This window comes from Oncorhynchus mykiss, chromosome 10, assembly GCF_057628025.1.
Source record: "Oncorhynchus mykiss isolate SJ-2025 chromosome 10, ASM5762802v1, whole genome shotgun sequence".
Classification (NCBI taxonomy): domain Eukaryota; kingdom Metazoa; phylum Chordata; class Actinopteri; order Salmoniformes; family Salmonidae; genus Oncorhynchus; species Oncorhynchus mykiss.
The window spans coordinates 85417037-85437514 of NC_143031.1; the positions used below are offsets into that span (position 1 = coordinate 85417037).

The 20478-nt window shown below is 47.3% G+C and overlaps 1 protein-coding gene across 1 annotated transcript in view; it reads right to left on the reverse strand.

The window, feature by feature from the left end:
• LOC118936860 (DNA-directed RNA polymerase I subunit RPA49) overlaps nucleotides 1-20478 on the reverse strand; it is a 21035-nt gene continuing 557 nt past the window's right edge. The window contains exons 2-12 of the mRNA XM_090188309.1: nucleotides 20333-20436; nucleotides 19584-19660; nucleotides 18814-18899; nucleotides 16890-16948; nucleotides 16508-16652; nucleotides 14560-14670; nucleotides 13513-13606; nucleotides 13247-13377; nucleotides 8006-8087; nucleotides 5549-5680; nucleotides 1-911 (exon numbers count right to left, since the gene is read on the reverse strand). Coding sequence (XP_090044435.1) covers nucleotides 746-911; nucleotides 5549-5680; nucleotides 8006-8087; nucleotides 13247-13377; nucleotides 13513-13606; nucleotides 14560-14670; nucleotides 16508-16652; nucleotides 16890-16948; nucleotides 18814-18899; nucleotides 19584-19660; nucleotides 20333-20436 — 1187 coding nt within the window. The 3' untranslated portion in view covers nucleotides 1-745. The remainder of the gene's footprint in view (nucleotides 912-5548; nucleotides 5681-8005; nucleotides 8088-13246; nucleotides 13378-13512; nucleotides 13607-14559; nucleotides 14671-16507; nucleotides 16653-16889; nucleotides 16949-18813; nucleotides 18900-19583; nucleotides 19661-20332; nucleotides 20437-20478) is intronic.

The following is a 20478-nucleotide window of genomic DNA, read 5'->3' on the forward strand; positions in this document are numbered from 1 at the left end:
TGAACTCACACACAACCTGAACTCAGTTTATTACATTAAATGATGTTCTGACAGAGCGGTATGAACTCACACACAACCTGAACTCAGTTTATTACATTAAATGTTGTATTTGTTTACAGAATACTGTGAGGAGGGTTTCTAGTATCCATCTTTATCTAACCCTCTTTCCTCCTCTAGGAATATTTACCCTCTCCCCTTCACTCTTCCTCCTTACCCCGATCTTCCTCTCCTCCCTCTCTAGGAATATTTACCCTCTTCCTCCTTATCCCCGTCTTCCTCACCTCCCCTCTCTAGGAATATTTACCCTCTACCCTTCACTCTTCCTCTCCTCCCCGTTATCCCCGTCTTCCTCACCTCCCCTCTAGGAATATTTACCCTTCCCTCTTCCTCAATACCCCGGTCTTCCTCTCCTCCCTCTCTAGGAATATTTACCCTTCCCTCTTCCTCCTTACCCCATGTCTTCCTCCCCTCCTCCTTACACTTCAATCACACCGACAGAGTCATTACATGTTGGTACACCCAGACGTACATTCATCTCCAGTAAACAACGCTGCGCAGTGCGTTCTGGGTAGAGCGTCACGTTGGATGTATCAGACTGTCTGCTGCAGACGGCTTGACAGAAACGGTAGTAGAAGGTGAACGTTGAACTTCAGACATAACCAGACGACGCTGCGTACTATTTTGCTCAGTGGGACGCTGTCGGTGTGTTTTTGGAAGCGTTTCCCCTCGTCTTCCTCGTCTTCCTCTAATGCATTTTTTTGCGTTTGCGTATCTCCGTGAACGTGTGGTATTTGACCAGGGGCAGCTGCAGAGACGCCAGTCTGTTTTCGGCCTTCGGACCGTCGTCGTCCCCCGTCACACAGCCGTGTCTGGACAGGGTCAGCCCCATCGACTTGGCCACCTCCACCATCCTACACACACACAGAGAGAGACACACACACACACACAGAGAGAGACACACACACACACAGATATAAACATACACACACACACACAGATACACACAGAGAGAGATAAACACAGACACACACAGAGACACACGCACGCACACACAGAGAGAGAAAATATCAGTAACGCTGTTGCTTTTGTGTTTTTATTAATTATTTCACCTTTATTTATTTAAAGTAGCTACATTTGTATTTATTTGATTTATTTCACCTTTATTTAACCAGGTAGGCTAGTTGAGAACACCTTTATTTAACCAGGTAGGCTAGTTGAGAACACCTTTATTTAACCAGGTAGGCCAGCAGAGAACACCTTTATTTAACCAGGTAGGCTAGTTGAGAACACCTTTATTTAACCAGGTAGGCTAGTTGAGAACACCTTTATTTAACCAGGTAGGCTAGTTGAGAACACCTTTATTTAACCAGGTAGGCTAGTTGAGAACACCTTTATTTAACCAGGTAGGCTAGTTGAGAACACCTTTATTTAACCAGGTAGGCTAGTTGAGAACACCTTTATTTAACCAGGTAGGCCAGTTGAGAACACCTTTATTTAACCAGGTAGGCTAGTTGAGAACACCTTTATTTAACCAGGTAGACTAGTTGAGAACACCTTTATTTAACCAGGTAGGCTAGTTGAGAACACCTTTATTTAACCAGGTAGGCTAGTTGAGAACACCTTTATTTAACCAGGTAGGCCAGTTGAGAACACCTTTATTTAACCAGGAAGGCCAGTTGAGAACACCTTTATTTAACCGGGTAGGCTAGTTGAGAACACCTTTATTTAACCAGGTAGGCCAGTTGAGAACACCTTTATTTAACCAGGTAGGCCAGTTGAGAACACCTTTATTTAACCAGGTAGGCCAGATGAGAACACCTTTATTTAACCAGGTAGGCTAGTTGAGAACACCTTTATTTAACCAGGTAGGCTAGTTGAGAACACCTTTATTTAACCAGGTAGGCCAGATGAGAACACCTTTATTTAACCAGGTAGGCCAGTTGAGAACACCTTTATTTAACCAGGTAGGCTAGTTGAGAACACCTTTATTTAACCAGGTAGGCCAGTTGAGAACACCTTTATTTAACCAGGTAGGCCAGTTGAGAACACCTTTATTTAACCAGGTAGGCCAGTTGAGAACACCTTTATTTAACCAGGTAGGCTAGTTGAGAACACCTTTATTTAACCAGGTAGGCTAGTTGAGAACACCTTTATTTAACCAGGTAGGCCAGTTGAGAACACCTTTATTTAACCAGGTAGGCCAGTTGAGAACACCTTTATTTAACCAGGTAGGCAAGTTGAGAACACCTTTATTTAACCAGGTAGTCTAGTTGAGAACACCTTTATTTAACCAGGTAGGCCAGTTGAGAACACCTTTCTTTAACCAGGTAGTCTAGTTGAGAACACCTTTATTTAACCAGGTAGGTCAGTTGAGAACACCTTTATTTAACCAGGTAGTCTAGTTGAGAACACCTTTATTTAACCAGGTAGGTCAGTTGAGAACACCTTTATTTAACCAGGTAGGCTAGTTGAGAACACCTTTATTTAACCAGGTAGGCTAGTTGAGAACACCTTTATTTAACCAGGTAGGCTAGTTGAGAACACCTTTATTTAACCAGGTAGGCCAGTTGAGAACACCTTTATTTAACCGGGTAGGCTAGTTGAGAACACCTTTATTTAACCGGGTAGGCTAGTTGAGAACACCTTTATTTAACCAGGTAGGCTAGTTGAGAACACCTTTATTTAACCAGGTAGGCTAGTTGAGAACACCTTTATTTAACCAGGTAGGTCAGTTGAGAACACCTTTATTTAACCGGGTAGGCTAGTTGAGAACACCTTTATTTAACCGGGTAGGCTAGTTGAGAACACCTTTATTTAACCGGGTAGGCTAGTTGAGAACACCTTTATTTAACCAGGTAGGCTAGTTGAACACCTTTATTTAACCGGGTAGGCTGGTTGAGAACACCTTTATTTAACCAGGTAGGCTAGTTGAGAACGCCTTTATTTAACCAGGTAGGCTAGTAGAGAACACCTTTATTTAACCAGGTAGGACTAGTTGAGAACACCTTTATTTAACCAGGTAGGCTAGTTGAGAACACCTTTATTTAACCAGGTAGGCTAGTTGAGAACACCTTTATATAACCAGGTAGGCTAGTTGAGAACGCCTTTATTTAACCAGGTAGGCTAGTAGAGAACACCTTTATTTAACCAGGTAGGACTAGTTGAGAACACCTTTATTTAACCAGGTAGGCTAGTTGAGAACACCTTTATTTAACCAGGTAGGCCAGTTGAGAACACCTTTATTTAACCAGGTAGTCTAGTTGAGAACACCTTTATTTAACCAGGTAGGTCAGTTGAGAACACCTTTATTTAACCAGGTAGTCTAGTTGAGAACACCTTTATTTAACCAGGTAGGTCAGTTGAGAACACCTTTATTTAACCAGGTAGGCTAGTTGAGAACACCTTTATTTAACCAGGTAGGCTAGTTGAGAACACCTTTATTTAACCAGGTAGGTCAGTTGAGAACACCTTTATTTAACCAGGTAGGCTAGTTGAGAACACCTTTATTTAACCAGGTAGGCCAGTTGAGAACACCTTTATTTAACCGGGTAGGCTAGTTGAGAACACCTTTATTTAACCGGGTAGGCTAGTTGAGAACACCTTTATTTAACCAGGTAGGCTAGTTGAGAACACCTTTATTTAACCAGGTAGGCTAGTTGAGAACACCTTTATTTAACCAGGTAGGTCAGTTGAGAACACCTTTATTTAACCGGGTAGGCTAGTTGAGAACACCTTTATTTAACCGGGTAGGCTAGTTGAGAACACCTTTATTTAACCGGGTAGGCTAGTTGAGAACACCTTTATTTAACCAGGTAGGCTAGTTGAGAACACCTTTATTTAACCAGGTAGGCTAGTTGAGAACACCTTTATTTAACCAGGTAGGCCAGTTGAGAACACCTTTATTTAACCAGGTAGACTAGTTGAGAACACCTTTATTTAACCAGGTGGCCAGTTGAGAACAAGTTCTCATTTACAACTGCGACCTGACCAAGATAAAGCAAAGCAGTGCGACACAAACAACAACACAGAGTTACAGATGGAATAAACAAAACATGCAGTCAATAATACAGTAGAACAAAAGAAAACAAAAAGTCTATATACAGTGAGTGGAAATGAGGTAAATAAATAAGGGAGTTAAGGAAATAAATAGGCCATGGTGGTGAAGTAATTACAATATAGCAATTAAACACTGGAATGGTAGATGTGCAGAAGATGAACGTGCAGGTAGAGATACTGGGGTGCAAAGGAGCAAGATAAATAAATAAATCCCAGTATGGGGATGAGGTAGATAGATAGATGGGCTGTTAACAGATGGGCTATGTACAGGTGCAGTGATCTGTGAGCTGCTCTGACAGCTGGTGCTTAAAGCTAGTGAGGGAGATATGAGTCTCCAACTTCAGAGATTTTTGCAGTTCGTTCCAGTCATTGGCAGCAGAGAACTGGAAGGAAAGGCGGCCAAAGGAGGAAATGGCTCTGGGGAGTGACCAGTGAAATATACCTGCTGGAGCGCATGCTACGATTGGGTGCTGCTATGGTGACCAGTGAGCTGAGATAAGGCGGGGATTTACCTAGCAGAGACTTGTAGATAACCTGTAGCCAGTGGGTTTGGCGACGAGTATGAAGCGAGGGCCAGCCACCGAGAGCGTACAGGTCGCAATGGTGGGTAGTATATGGGCTGTGTTGACAAAATGAATGGCAGTGGTGATAAACTGCATCCAATTTGTTGAGTAGGGTGTTGGAGGCTATTTTGTAAAGGACATCGCCGAAGTCGAGGATCGGTAGGATGGTCAGTTTTACAAGGGTAAGTTTGGCGGCGTGAGTGAAGGAGGCTTTGTTGCGATACAGGAAGCCGATTCTAGATTTAATTTTGGATCTAGATCTGATTTTGGATTGGAGATGCTTAATGTGAGTCTGGAAGGAGAGTTTACAGTCTAACCAGACACCCAGGTATTCAAAATGGTCGGTGATCTGTTTGTTAACTTTGCTTTCGAAGACCTTAGAAAAGGCATGGTAGGATAGATATAGGTCTGTAGCAGTTTGGGTCGAGAGTGTCTCCCCCTTTGAAGAGGGGGATGACCGTGGCAGCTTTCCAATCTTTGGGAATCTCAGACGATACGAAAGAGGTTGAACAGGCTAGTAATAGAGGTTGCAACAATTTCGGCACCTCATTTTTTTTTTTAAAGAGGTGTGTCTCTCGCTCTCCTGTTCTGTGACCCCCCCCAGGTCTCTGTGACCCCCCCCCAGGTCTCTGTGACCCCCCCCCAGGTCTCTGTGACCCCCCCCCAGGTCTCTCTCCTGTTCTGCGACCCCCCCAGGTCTCTGTGACTCCCCCCCAGGTCTCTGTGACTCCCCCCCAGGTCTCTGTGACCCCCCCCCAGGTCTCTGTGACCCCCCCCCAGGTCTCTGTGACCCCCCCAGGTCTCTGTGACCCCCCCAGGTCTCTGTGACCCCCCCAGGTCTCTGTGAACCCCCCAGGTCTCTGTGAACCCCCCCAGGTCTCTGTGAACCCCCCCCCCAGGTCTCTGTGAACCCCCCCCAGGTCTCTCACCGTTTTTCTGTGACCCCCAGGTCTCTGTGTAACAGTGTGAGGTCAGCGGTCATGTCTCCCATGTGGAGCAGCAGGGCCAGGCAGTACGCTGCCACCTTCACACGCATCGACGTAGACACCACGTTCTGCACCCTAGAGAGACACACACACACACACACACACATTAATACCAATGTAGCTACTGAATTTAACTAAATCTGTTTTTTAATTCAAGAGGAAGGAAAGGAGAGCTCTATTCCCTAACTAGTGCACTATGTAGGGTGCTATCTGAAAAGCAGACGATCTATGGACCCGGGTCTAGTGCACTACGTAGGGTGCTATCTGAAAAGCAGACGATCTATGGACCCGGGTCTAGTGCACTACGTAGGGTGCTATCTGAAAAGCAGACGATCTTTGGACCCGGGTCTAGTGCACTACGTAGGGTGCTATCTGAAAAGCAGACGATCTACGGGCCCGGGTCTAGTGCACTTCGTAGGGTGCTATCTGAAAAGCAGACGATCTACGGGCCCGGGTCTAGTGCACTACGTAGGGTGCTATCTGAAAAGCAGACGATCTACGGGCCCGGGTCTAGTGCACTACGTAGGGTGCTATCTGAAAAGCAGACGATCTTTGGACCCGGGTCTAGTAGGGTGCTATCTGAAAAGCAGACGATCTATGGGCCCGGGTCTAGTGCACTACGTAGGGTGCTATCTGAAAAGCAAGACGATCTACGGGCCCGGGTCTAGTGCACTACGTAGGGTGCTATCTGAAAAGCAGACGATCTACGGGCCCGGGTCTAGTGCACTACGTAGGGTGCTATCTGAAAAGCAGACGATCTATGGGCCCGGGTCTAGTGCACTACGTAGGGTGCTATCTGAAAAGCAAGACGATCTATGGACCCGGGTCTAGTGCACTACGTAGGGTGCTATCTGAAAAGCAGACGATCTTTGGACCCGGGTCTAGTGCACTACGTAGGGTGCTATCTGAAAAGCAGACGATCTTTGGACCCGGGTCTAGTGCACTACGTAGGGTGCTATCTGAAAAGCAGACGATCTATGGGCCTGGGTCTAGTGCACTACGTAGGGTGCTATCTGAAAAGCAGACGATCTACGGGCCCGGGTCTAGTGCACTACGTAGGGTGCTATCTGAAAAGCAGACGATCTACGGGCCCGGGTCTAGTGCACTACGTAGGGTGCTATCTGAAAAGCAAGACGATCTATGGACCCGGGTCTAGTGCACTACGTAGGGTGCTATCTGAAAAGCAGACGATCTATGGGCCCGGGTCTAGTGCACGTCGTAGGGTGCTATCTGAAAAGCAGACGATCTAGTGCACTACGTAGGGTGCTATCTGAAAAGCAGACGATCTATGGACCCGGGTCTAGTGCACTACGTAGGGTGCTATCTGAAAAGCAGACGATCTATGGACCCGGGTCTAGTGCACTATGTAGGGTGCTATCTGAAAAGCAGACGATCTATGGACCCGGGTCTAGTAGGGTGCTATCTGAAAAGCAGACGATCTATGGGCCCGGGTCTAGTGCACTACGTAGGGTGCTATCTGAAAAGCAGACGATCTATGGGCCCGGGTCTAGTGCACTTCGTAGGGTGCTATCTGAAAAGCAGACGATCTATGGACCCGGGTCTAGTAGGGTGCTATCTGAAAAGCAGACGATCTATGGGCCCGGGTCTAGTGCACTACGTAGGGTGCTATCTGAAAAGCAGACGATCTATGGGCCCGGGTCTAGTGCACTACGTAGGGTGCTATCTGAAAAGCAGACGATCTATGGGCCCGGGTCTAGTGCACTATGTAGGGTGCTATCTGAAAAGCAGACGATCTATGGACCCGGGTCTAGTGCACTATGTAGGGTGCTATCTGAAAAGCAGACGATCTATGGACCCGGGTCTAGTGCACTATGTAGGGTGCTATCTGAAAAGCAGACGATCTATGGACCCGGGTCTAGTAGGGTGCTATCTGAAAAGCAGACGATCTATGGGCCCGGGTCTAGTGCACTACGTAGGGTGCTATCTGAAAAGCAGACGATCTATGGGCCCGGGTCTAGTGCACTTCGTAGGGTGCTATCTGAAAAGCAGACGATCTATGGACCCGGGTCTAGTAGGGTGCTATCTGAAAAGCAGACGATCTATGGACCCGGGTCTAGTAGGGTGCTATCTGAAAAGCAGACGATCTATGGGCCCGGGTCTAGTGCACTACGTAGGGTGCTATCTGAAAAGCAGACGATCTATGGGCCCGGGTCTAGTGCACTTCGTAGGGTGCTATCTGAAAAGCAGACGATCTATGGGCCCGGGTCTAGTGCACTACGTAGGGTGCTATCTGAAAAGCAGACGATCTATGGGCCCGGGTCTAGTGCACTATGTAGGGTGCTATCTGAAAAGCAGACGATCTAGTGCACTACGTAGGGTGCTATCTGAAAAGCAGACGATCTAGTGCACTACGTAGGGTGCCAGCGAGTGGACAGCTACCTGCCGTTATTGAAGGTCTCCACGGTGAAGGTCCTCATCAGCTTGATGTGGATGATACGAGGGCAGCCCTCCTCCTGCCCGACTAGAAAACAACATTAACACAACCCTTAATGATACGAGGGCAGCCCTCCTCCTGCCCGACTAGAAAACATTAACACAACCCTTAATGATACGAGGGCAGCCCTCCTCCTGCCCGACTAGAAAACATTAACACAACCCTTAATGATACGAGGGCAGCCCTCCTCCTGCCCGACTAGAAAACAACATTAACACAACCCTTAATGATACGAGGGCAGCCCTCCTCCTGACTAGAAAACATTAACACAACCCTTAATGATACGAGGGCAGCCCTCCTCCTGCCAGACTAGAAAACATTAACACAACCCTTAATGATACGAGGGCAGCCCTCCTCCTGCCCGACTAGAAAACAACATTAACACAACCCTTAATGATACGAGGACAGCCCTCCTCCTGCCCGACTAGAAAACAACATTAACACAACCCTTAATGATACGAGGGCAGCCCTCCTCCTGCCCGACTAGAAAACAACATTAACACAACCCTTAATGATACGAGGGCAGCCCTCCTCCTGCCCGACTAGAAAACAACATTAACACAACCCTTAATGATACGAGGACAGCCCTCCTCCTGACTAGAAAACAACATTAACACAACCCTTAATGATACGAGGACAGCCCTCCTCCTGACTAGAAAACATTAACACAACCCTTAATGATACGAGGGCAGCCCTCCTCCTGACTAGAAAACATTAACACAACCCTTAATGATACGAGGACAGCCCTCCTCCTGACTAGAAAACAACATTAACACAACCCTTAATGATACGAGGACAGCCCTCCTCCTGACTAGAAAACAACATTAACACAACCCTTAATGATACGATGGCAGCCCTCCTCCTGACTAGAAAACATTAACACAACCCTTAATGATACGAGGGCAGCCCTCCTCCTGCCCGACTAGAAAACAACATTAACACAACCCTTAATGATACGAGGGCAGCCCTCCTCCTGCCCAACTAGAAAACAACATTAACACAACCCTTAATGATACGAGGACAGCCCTCCTCCTGCCAGACTAGAAAACAACATTAACACAACCCTTAATGATACGAGGACAGCCCTCCTCCTGCCCAACTAGAAAACAACATTAACACAACCCTTAATGATACGAGGACAGCCCTCCTCCTGCCCAACTAGAAAACAACATTAACACAACCCTTAATGATACGAGGACAGCCCTCCTCCTGACTAGAAAACAACATTAACACAACCCTTAATGATACGAGGGCAGCCCTCCTCCTGCCCGACTAGAAAACAACATTAACACAACCCTTAATGATACGAGGGCAGCCCTCCTCCTGCCCGACTAGAAAACAACATTAACACAACCCTTAATGATACGAGGACAGCCCTCCTCCTGACTAGAAAACAACATTAACACAACCCTTAATGATACGAGGACAGCCCTCCTCCTGACTAGAAAACAACATTAACACAACCCTTAATGATACGAGGGCAGCCCTCCTCCTGACTAGAAAACATTAACACAACCCTTAATGATACGAGGGCAGCCCTCCTCCTGACTAGAAAACAACATTAACACAACCCTTAATGATACGATGGCAGCCCTCCTCCTGCCCGACTAGAAAACATTAACACAACCCTTAATGATACGAGGGCAGCCCTCCTCCTGACTAGAAAACAACATTAACACAACCCTTAATGATACGAGGACAGCCCTCCTCCTGACTAGAAAACAACATTAACACAACCCTTAATGATACGATGGCAGCCCTCCTCCTGACTAGAAAACATTAACACAACCCTTAATGATACGAGGACAGCCCTCCTCCTGACTAGAAAACAACATTAACACAACCCTTAATGATACGATGGCAGCCCTCCTCCTGACTAGAAAACAACATTAACACAACCCTTAATGATACGATGGCAGCCCTCCTCCTGACTAGAAAACATTAACACAACCCTTAATGATACGAGGACAGCCCTCCTCCTGACTAGAAAACAACATTAACACAACCCTTAATGATACGAGGACAGCCCTCCTCCTGACTAGAAAACAACATTAACACAACCCTTAATGATACGAGGGCAGCCCTCCTCCTGACTAGAAAACAACATTAACACAACCCTTAATGATACGAGGGCAGCCCTCCTCCTGCCCGACTAGAAAACATTAACACAACCCTTAATGATACGAGGGCAGCCCTCCTCCTGCCCGACTAGAAAACAACATTAACACAACCCTTAATGATACGAGGGCAGCCCTCCTCCTGCCCGACTAGAAAACAACATTAACACAACCCTTAATGATACGAGGACAGCCCTCCTCCTGACTAGAAAACAACATTAACACAACCCTTAATGATACGAGGACAGCCCTCCTCCTGACTAGAAAACAACATTAACACAACCCTTAATGATACGAGGGCAGCCCTCCTCCTGCCCGACTAGAAAACAACATTAACACAACCCTTAATGATACGAGGGCAGCCCTCTTCCTGCCCGACTAGAAAACAACATTAACACAACCCTTAATGATACGAGGGCAGCCCTCCTCCTGCCCGACTAGAAAACATTAACACAACCCTTAATGATACGAGGACAGCCCTCCTCCTGCCCGACTAGAAAACAACATTAACACAACCCTTAATGATACGAGGACAGCCCTCCTCCTGCCCGACTAGAAAACAACATTAACACAACCCTTAATGATACGAGGGCAGCCCTCCTCCTGCCCGACTAGAAAACAACATTAACACAACCCTTAATGATACGAGGGCAGCCCTCCTCCTGCCCGACTAGAAAACAACATTAACACAACCCTTAATGATACGAGGGCAGCCCTCCTCCTGCCCGACTAGAAAACAACATTAACACAACCCTTAATGATACGAGGGCAGCCCTCCTCCTGCCCGACTAGAAAACATTAACACAACCCTTAATGATACGAGGACAGCCCTCCTCCTGACTAGAAAACAACATTAACACAACCCTTAATGATACGAGGGCAGCCCTCCTCCTGCCCGACTAGAAAACAACATTAACACAACCCTTAATGATACGAGGGCAGCCCTCCTCCTGCCCGACTAGAAAACAACATTAACACAACCCTTAATGATACGAGGGCAGCCCTCCTCCTGCCCGACTAGAAAACAACATTAACACAACCCTTAATGATACGAGGGCAGCCCTCCTCCTGCCCGACTAGAAAACAACATTAACACAACCCTTAATGATACGAGGGCAGCCCTCCTCCTGCCCGACTAGAAAACAACATTAACACAACCCTTAATGATACGAGGGCAGCCCTCCTCCTGCCCGACTAGAAAACAACATTAACACAACCCTTAATGATACGAGGACAGCCCTCCTCCTGACTAGAAAACAACATTAACACAACCCTTAATGATACGAGGGCAGCCCTCCTCCTGCCCGACTAGAAAACAACATTAACACAACCCTTAATGATACGAGGACAGCCCTCCTCCTGCCCGACTAGAAAACATTAACACAACCCTTAATGATACGAGGACAGCCCTCCTCCTGCCCGACTAGAAAACATTAACACAACCCTTAATGATACGAGGGCAGCCCTCCTCCTGACTAGAAAACAACATTAACACAACCCTTAATGATACGAGGGCAGCCCTCCTCCTGCCCGACTAGAAAACAACATTAACACAACCCTTAATGATACGAGGGCAGCCCTCCTCCTGCCCGACTAGAAAACAACATTAACACAACCCTTAATGATACGAGGGCAGCCCTCCTCCTGCCCGACTAGAAAACAACATTAACACAACCCTTAATGATACGAGGGCAGCCCTCCTCCTGCCCGACTAGAAAACATTAACACAACCCTTAATGATACGAGGACAGCCCTCCTCCTGCCCGACTAGAAAACAACATTAACACAACCCTTAATGATACGAGGACAGCCCTCCTCCTGCCCGACTAGAAAACAACATTAACACAACCCTTAATGATACGAGGGCAGCCCTCCTCCTGCCCGACTAGAAAACAACATTAACACAACCCTTAATGATACGAGGGCAGCCCTCCTCCTGCCCGACTAGAAAACAACATTAACACAACCCTTAATGATACGAGGGCAGCCCTCCTCCTGCCCGACTAGAAAACATTAACACAACCCTTAATGATACGAGGACAGCCCTCCTCCTGACTAGAAAACAACATTAACACAACCCTTAATGATACGAGGGCAGCCCTCCTCCTGACTAGAAAACAACATTAACACAACCCTTAATGATACGAGGGCAGCCCTCCTCCTGCCCGACTAGAAAACAACATTAACACAACCCTTAATGATACGAGGACAGCCCTCCTCCTGCCCGACTAGAAAACAACATTAACACAACCCTTAATGATACGAGGACAGCCCTCCTCCTGACTAGAAAACAACATTAACACAACCCTTAATGATACGAGGGCAGCCCTCCTCCTGCCCGACTAGAAAACATTAACACAACCCTTAATGATACGAGGGCAGCCCTCCTCCTGCCCGACTAGAAAACATTAACACAACCCTTAATGATACGAGGGCAGCCCTCCTCCTGCCCGACTAGAAAACAACATTAACACAACCCTTAATGATACGAGGGCAGCCCTCCTCCTGCCCGACTAGAAAACAACATTAACACAACCCTTAATGATACGAGGGCAGCCCTCCTCCTGCCCGACTAGAAAACAACATTAACACAACCCTTAATGATACGAGGGCAGCCCTCCTCCTGCCCGACTAGAAAACAACATTAACACAACCCTTAATGATACGAGGGCAGCCCTCCTCCTGCCCGACTAGAAAACAACATTAACACAACCCTTAATGATACGAGGGCAGCCCTCCTCCTGCCCGACTAGAAAACAACATTAACACAACCCTTAATGATACGAGGGCAGCCCTCCTCCTGCCCGACTAGAAAACAACATTAACACAACCCTTACTGATACGAGGACAGCCCTCCTCCTGACTAGAAAACAACATTAACACAACCCTTAATGATACGAGAGATTAGAGATTATGTTCTCGGTGAACACTACAGGTGCAGGCTCAAACGAGGATTACTTTTTAAAAAGTCAACACTTGCTTCTCACACACACACACACAGAGAGACAGACACACACGCAGACAGACAGACACGCAGAGACAGACAGACACACACGGCATGGCACTCACACTTGCGAGTCATGTTTTTCTGCCGTGCCAGTTTGAGCAGCAGGAGGAGGTAGAAGGCACAGCGAGCATGTCTCTCTCTGGCCACGCCCTCTCTGGGCAGGCTCTCCAACTGACGCACCACGCTCTGACACCTGGAACAACAACGTCAATACAACGTCAACAACACAACAACAACGCCAACACAACAACGCCACCACCGCATCAACAACAAAGTCAACAACAACACCACAACAACGTCAACAACAGTATGAGTGTTGTAGTCCGACCCTTCATCTGTTAAGTTCTGTAGTTCCTCTGGGGTCAGGGCGGCCATCTTGGAGCCAGCAGCATCCAGGACATCGTACTCCACCGGAGACAGGACTGGGACTCAGGTAAGGACACACACACATTAACCTGGCCATACACACACATTAACCTAGTCACACATTAACCTGGTCATACACACACATTAACCTGGCCATACACACACATTAACCTAGTCACACACACACACATTAACCTGGCCATACACACACACATTAACCTGGTCACACACACACACATTAACCTGGCTATACATTAACCTGGCCACACACTAACCTGGTCACACACACATTAACCTGGTCACACATTAACCTGGCCACACATTAACCTGGTCACACACACATTAACCTGGTCACACATTAACCTGGCCATACATTAACCTGGCCATACATTAACCTGGTCACACACACATTAACCTGGTCACACACACACACATTAACCTGGTCTCACACACATTAACCTGGTCACACATTAACCTGGTCACACACACATTAACCTGGTCACACACACATTAACCTGGTCACACACACATTAACCTGGTCGGCCACACATTAACCTGGCCACACATTAACCTGGTCACACATTAACCTGGTCATACACTAACCTGGTCACACATTAACCTGCTCACACACACACACACAGCTTAACCTGGAGTCACACACACACACAGCTTAACCTGGAGTCACACACACACACACAGCTTAACCTGGAGTCACACACACACACACAGCTTAACCTGGAGAAACACACACACACACACACACACACAGCTTAACCTGGAGTCACACACACACACACACACACACACAGCTTAACCTGGAGTCACACACACACAGTTTAACCTGGAGTCACACACACACAGCTTAACCTGGAGTCACACACACACAGCTTAACCTGGAGTCACACACACCTTAACCTGGAGTCACACACACACACACACCTTAACCTGGAGTCTCACACACACACACCTTAACCTGGAGTCACACACACACAGTCCAGGTGAAGGATACTGTCGTCAAACAGGTAGACGTGTTGAGGTGTGTCGGCGTCGGGGTAGCAGGGAGGAAGGTAATGAGACACTTCAGACTGGGACTCTGCCTGAACAACCTCCTGCTGAAGGGCTGGAGGAGGGAAACATTCACTGTGTTACTGCTGTGTGCTACTGTACAGGTGTGTGTGCTACTGTACAGGTGTGTGTGTTACTGTACAGGTGTGTGTGCGTACGTCTTCTGGTCTGACTGTGTCCATCAGAAAGTATTCAGACCCCTTGACTTATTCCACTTTGTTACATTACAGCCGTATTCTAAAATTAATTCAATTGTTTTTTTTCTCTCTCACCATAATGACATCACAATACCCCATAATGACATCACAATACCTCATAATGACATCACAATACCTTATAATGACATCACAATACCCCATAATGACATCACAATACCCCATAATACCAAGTAGCAGGTTTTCATCAAGGATCTGTACTTTACTCCGTTCATCTTTCCCTCGATCCTGACTAGTCTCCCTGCCGCTGAAAAACATCCCCACAGCTTGACGCTGCCACCACCATGCTTTACCGTAGGGATGGTACCAGGTTTTCTCTAGACGTGACGCTTGGCATTCAGGCCAAAGAGTTCAATCTTGGTTTCATCAGACCAGAGAATCTTGTTTCTCATGGTCTGAGAGTCTTTAGGTGCCTTTTGGCAAACTCCAAGCGGGCTGTCATGTGCCTTTTACTGAGGAGTGGCTTCCGTCTGGCAACTCTACCATAAAGGCCTGACTGGTGGAGTGCTGCAGAGATGGTTGTCCTTCTGGAAGGTTCTCCCATCTCCACAGAGGAACTCTATCAGAGTGACCATTGGGTTCTTCTCCCCAGATTGATCAGTGTGGCAGGGCGTCCAGCACTAGGAAGAGTCTTGGTAGTTCCAAACTTCTTCCATTTCAGAATGATGGAGGCCACTGTGTTCTCGGGGACCTTCAATGCTGCAGAAATGTTTTGGTACCCTTCCCCCAGATCTGTGCCTCGACACAATCCTGTCTCGGAGCTCTACGGACAATTCCTTCAGACCTCACGGCTTGTTTTTTGATCTGACACGCACTGTCAACTGTGCGACCTTATATAGACAGGTGTGTGTGCCTTTCCAAATCCTTCCCAATCAATTGAATTTACCACAGGTGGACTTGTGTGTTGTAGAAAGTTGTAGAAACACCTCAAGGATGATCAATGGAAACAGGATGCACCCGAACTCAATTCAGAGTCTCAATACTTATTTCGGTTTATTTTTTAATAAACATGCAAACATTTCTAAACCCGTTTTTCGCTTTGTCATTATGGGGTCTTGTGATGTCATTAAGGGGTCTTGTGATGTCATTAAGGGGTCTTGTGATGTCATTAAGGGGTCTCGTGATGTCATTAAGGGGTCTTGTGATGTCATTAAGGGGTCTTGTGATGTCATTAAGGGGTCTTGTGATGTCATTAAGGGGTCTTGTGATGTCATTAAGGGGCATTGTGATGTCATTAAGGGGTCTTGTGTGTTGATTTGAGGATAAAAAAGGCTGTAACTTAACAAAATGTGGAGAAAGAGAGAAGGGGTCTGAATACTTCCCAAATGTACTGTAGGTGTGTGTGTAGGTATACAGGTGTGCGTGTAGGTAGGTATACAGGTGTGTGTGTAGGTAGGTATACAGGTGTGTGTGTAGGTACCTTCCAGGCCCTTCTGGTCTATGATGGAATGGGCAGCCTTTGCTACAGCACTCTGCAGGGTCTCACTGTGTGTGTGTGTGTGTGTGTGTGTGTGTGTAGGTATACAGGTGTGTGTGTTGGTATACAGGTGTGTGTGTGTGTGTGTGTGGGTATACAGATGTGTGTGTGTGTGTGTGTGTGTGTGTGTGTGTAGGTATACAGGTGTGTGTGTGTGTGTGTGTGTGTAGGTAGGTATACAGGTGTGTGTGTGTAGGTACCTTCCAGGCCCTTCTGGTCTATGATGGTGTGGGCAGCCTTTGCTACAGCACTCTGCAGGGTCTCACTGCCCACCTGGTTTAGTCTCCTGGAGGTCAGAGCTCTCTTCTGCTTGTTGGTACCAAACGCCTCGATCAGAGAGTCCACCTGTAGGGGGGGTGGGGGGGGGGGGTTAGGTATTCATTCTTATGATTGATGTGATCAAATGCAGATTATACTGTAGCCCGCAGTGGATTTAGTAAAACAACACTTAAACCTGACAGGAAGTCTTGGGGGAAACTCTAATCCCTGGAACCAGAGACTAAGGGGAGGGGAGATGTTCAAGGCTGACGGAACTCTAGAACGTTCCGGGTTCTATTTTTTAACAGAAATGAACGGAGGTACCTTTTCCCTGTATGTTAGATCTGTGTTCTGGGACGCATCATTCTCTGTAGACGCCTCCCCTGGGAAACAGACGACATGTTAGTGAAGTCAGAGAGACGACTCCCCTGGGAAACAGACGACATGTTAGCGAAGTCAGAGAGACGACTCCCCTGGGAAACAGACGACATGTTAGTCAGAGAGACGACTCCCCTGGGAAACAGACGACATGTTAGTGAAGTCAGAGAGACGACTCCCCTGGGAAACAGACGACATGTTAGTCAGAGAGACGACTCCCCTGGGAAACAGACGACATGTTAGTCAGAGAGACGACGCTCCAGTTCAACACGGTGAGGTCGACCTACACCAGGTTGTATCGGGGGCTCCAGTTCAACACGGTGAGGTCGACCTACACCAGGTTGTATCGGGGGCTCCAGTTCAACACGGTGAGGTCGACCTACACCAGGTTGTATCGGGGGCTCCAGTTCAACACGGTGAGGTCGACCTACACCAGGTTGTATCGGGGGCTCCAGTTCAACACGGTGAGGTCGACCTACACCAGGTTGTATCGGGGGCTCCAGTTCAACACGGTGAGGTCGACCTACACCAGGTCGTATCGGGGGCTCCAGTTCAACACGGTGAGGTCGACCTACACCAGGTTGTATCGGGGGCTCCAGTTCAACACGGTGAGGTCGACCTACACCAGGTTGTATCGGGGGCTCCAGTTCAACACGGTGAGGTCGACCTACACCAGGTTGTATCGGGGGCTCCAGTTCAACACGGTGAGGTCGACCTACACCAGGTTGTATCGGGGGTTCAACACGGTGAGGTCGACCTACACCAGGTTGTATCGGGGGCTCCAGTTCAACACGGTGAGGTCGACCTACACCAGGTTGTATCGGGGGCTCCAGTTCAACACGGTGAGGTCGACCTACACCAGGTTGTATCGGGGGCTCCAGTTCAACACGGTGAGGTCGACCTACACCAGGTTGTATCGGGGGCTCCAGTTCAACATGGTGAGGTCGACCTACACCAGGTCGTATCGGGGGCTCCAGTTCAACACGGTGAGGTCGACCTACACCAGGTTGTATCGGGGGCGAAAGTGACAAATACACATTTGATTGGGTTTGGTACAGCCATTCATCCAGCCTGTTTTTTTTTTAAAACAGAAGAAGTTGATGACCCAATCACACATCAACCTCTATGTACTTGTGGAGATCTGAGATTTGATTGGTATAGGTCAGTGTTGCCCAACTCCAGTACCCCCCCCGCCCAACAGCCCAACCCCAGTAACCCCCCCCCCCCCCCCAGTACCCCCATGGCCGAAACATTCTATCTTGTGAATTGAAATGATAACAAATCTAATTGGTTTCTGGTGTAGCAAGTAGACTGATAGGGGATGACTGTCACACTGAAGGGTGTTATCTGATAGGGGATGACTGTCACACTGAAGGGTGTTATCTGATAGGGGATGACTGTCACGCTGAAGGGTGTTATCTGATAGGGGATGACTGTCACACTGAAGGGTGTTATCTGATAGGGGATGACTGTCCCACTGAAGGGTGTTATCTGATAGGGGATGACTGTCACACTGAAGGGTTTTATCTGATAGGGGATGACTGTCACACTGAAGGGTGTTATCTGATAGGGGATGACTGTCACACTGAAGGGTTTTATCTGATAGGGGATGACTGTCACACTGAAGGGTGTTATCTGATAGGGGATGACTGTCACACTGAAGGGTGTTATCTGATAGGGGATGACTGTCACACTGAAGGGTGTTATCTGATAAGGGATGACTGTCACACTGAAGGGTGTTATCTGATAGGGGATGACTGTCACACTGAAGGGTGTTATCTGATAGGGGATGACTGTCACACTGAAGGGTGTTATCTGATAGGGGATGACTGTCACACTGAAGGGTGTTATCTGATAGGGGATGACGTACCTGGGATGACGGGCTGCATGTTGAAGAGTTGAGCGTTGTGCACCTCCATCCTCATGGTCTCCTTGTTCAGCACCCCGACATAATACCTGAGACATAACAACACTGTCACCCTGCCACTGTTTTGGTAAACAGCTGAGAGACATAATAACAACACTTGCACCCTGCCACTGTTTTGGTAAACAGCTGAGAGACATAACAACACTGTCACCCTGCCACTGTTTTGGTAAACAGCTGAGAGACATAACAACATGGCCACCCTGCCACTGTTTTGGTAAACAGCTGAGAGACATAACAACATGGACACCCTGCCACTGTTTTGGTAAACAGCTGAGAGACATAATAACAACACTGTCACCCTGCCACTGTTTTGGTAAACAGCTGAGAGACATAATAACAACACTGTCAACCTGCCACTGTTTTAGGAAAACAGCTGAGAGACATAACAACACTCTCACCCAGCCACTGTTTTGGTAAACAGCTGAGAGACATAACAACAACACTGTCACCCTGCCACTGTTTTGGTAAACAGCTGAGAGACATAACAACAACACTGCCACCCTGCCACTGTTTTGGTAAACAGCTGAGAGACATAACAACAACACAGCCACCCTGCCACTGTTTTGGTAAACAGCTGAGAGACATAACAACAACACTGCCACCCTGCCACTGTTTTGGTAAACAGCTGAGAGACATAACAACAACACAGCCACCCTGCCACTGTTTTGGTAAACATTTTGATGTGTTTTTTACCTGCTGAAATAAAAACTTACTTGCAAAGGTTGTTGCATTTTAAGGATCCTGTTCCAAAGTTATTACCAACATAGGAGAGTCTGTCTGATTCTGCAACCTAAACACAGGAAGGAGACCGTGTCAGAGAGAAGTAGCCTTAAAAACACAGGAAGTAGCCTTAAAAACACACAGGAAGGAGACCGTGTCAGAGAGAAGTAGCCTTAAAAACACACAGGAAGAAGACCGTGTCAGAGAGAAGTAACCTTAAAAACACACAGGAAGGAGACCGTGTCAGAGAGAAGTAACCTTAAAAACACAGGAAGTAGCCTTAAAAACACACAGGAAGGAGACCGTGTCAGAGAGAAGCAGCCTTAAAAAAACACACAGGAAGAAGACCGTGTCAGAGAGAAGTAGCCTTAAAAACACACAGGAAGAAGACCGTGTCAGAGAGAAGTAGCTTTAAAAACACACAGGAAGAAGACCGTGTCAGAGAGAAGTAACCTTAAAAACACACAGGAAGGAGACCGTGTCAGAGAGAAGTAGCCTTAAAAACACAGGAAGTAGCCTTAAAAACACAGGAAGTAGCCTTAAAAACACACAGGAAGAAGACCGTGTCAGAGAGAAGGAATGTTGTTTTACCAAAAATGTCTAATATTTAATAACTCAATATTTATAATTTTATTTATTTATTTATCAACTCTGTGTTTTGCTCCTGGGTACAGATCCAAAACGGATCCCAGATCAGCGCTCTAGAGGCAACGTCACCCTACACCAGGCGTAGTGATCTCACCAGCATGCGCCGGTTCTTCTTCCTAGGGTTGGTCTCGTCCACGTTCTTATAGAAGCTGAAGTCCAGCTGCTGTGTGTTCCTCAGGGTGCCGTTAGAGAACTGAACTGTTGAGGAGAAAGAGGGGGATTGAGGATTGACATGAATGC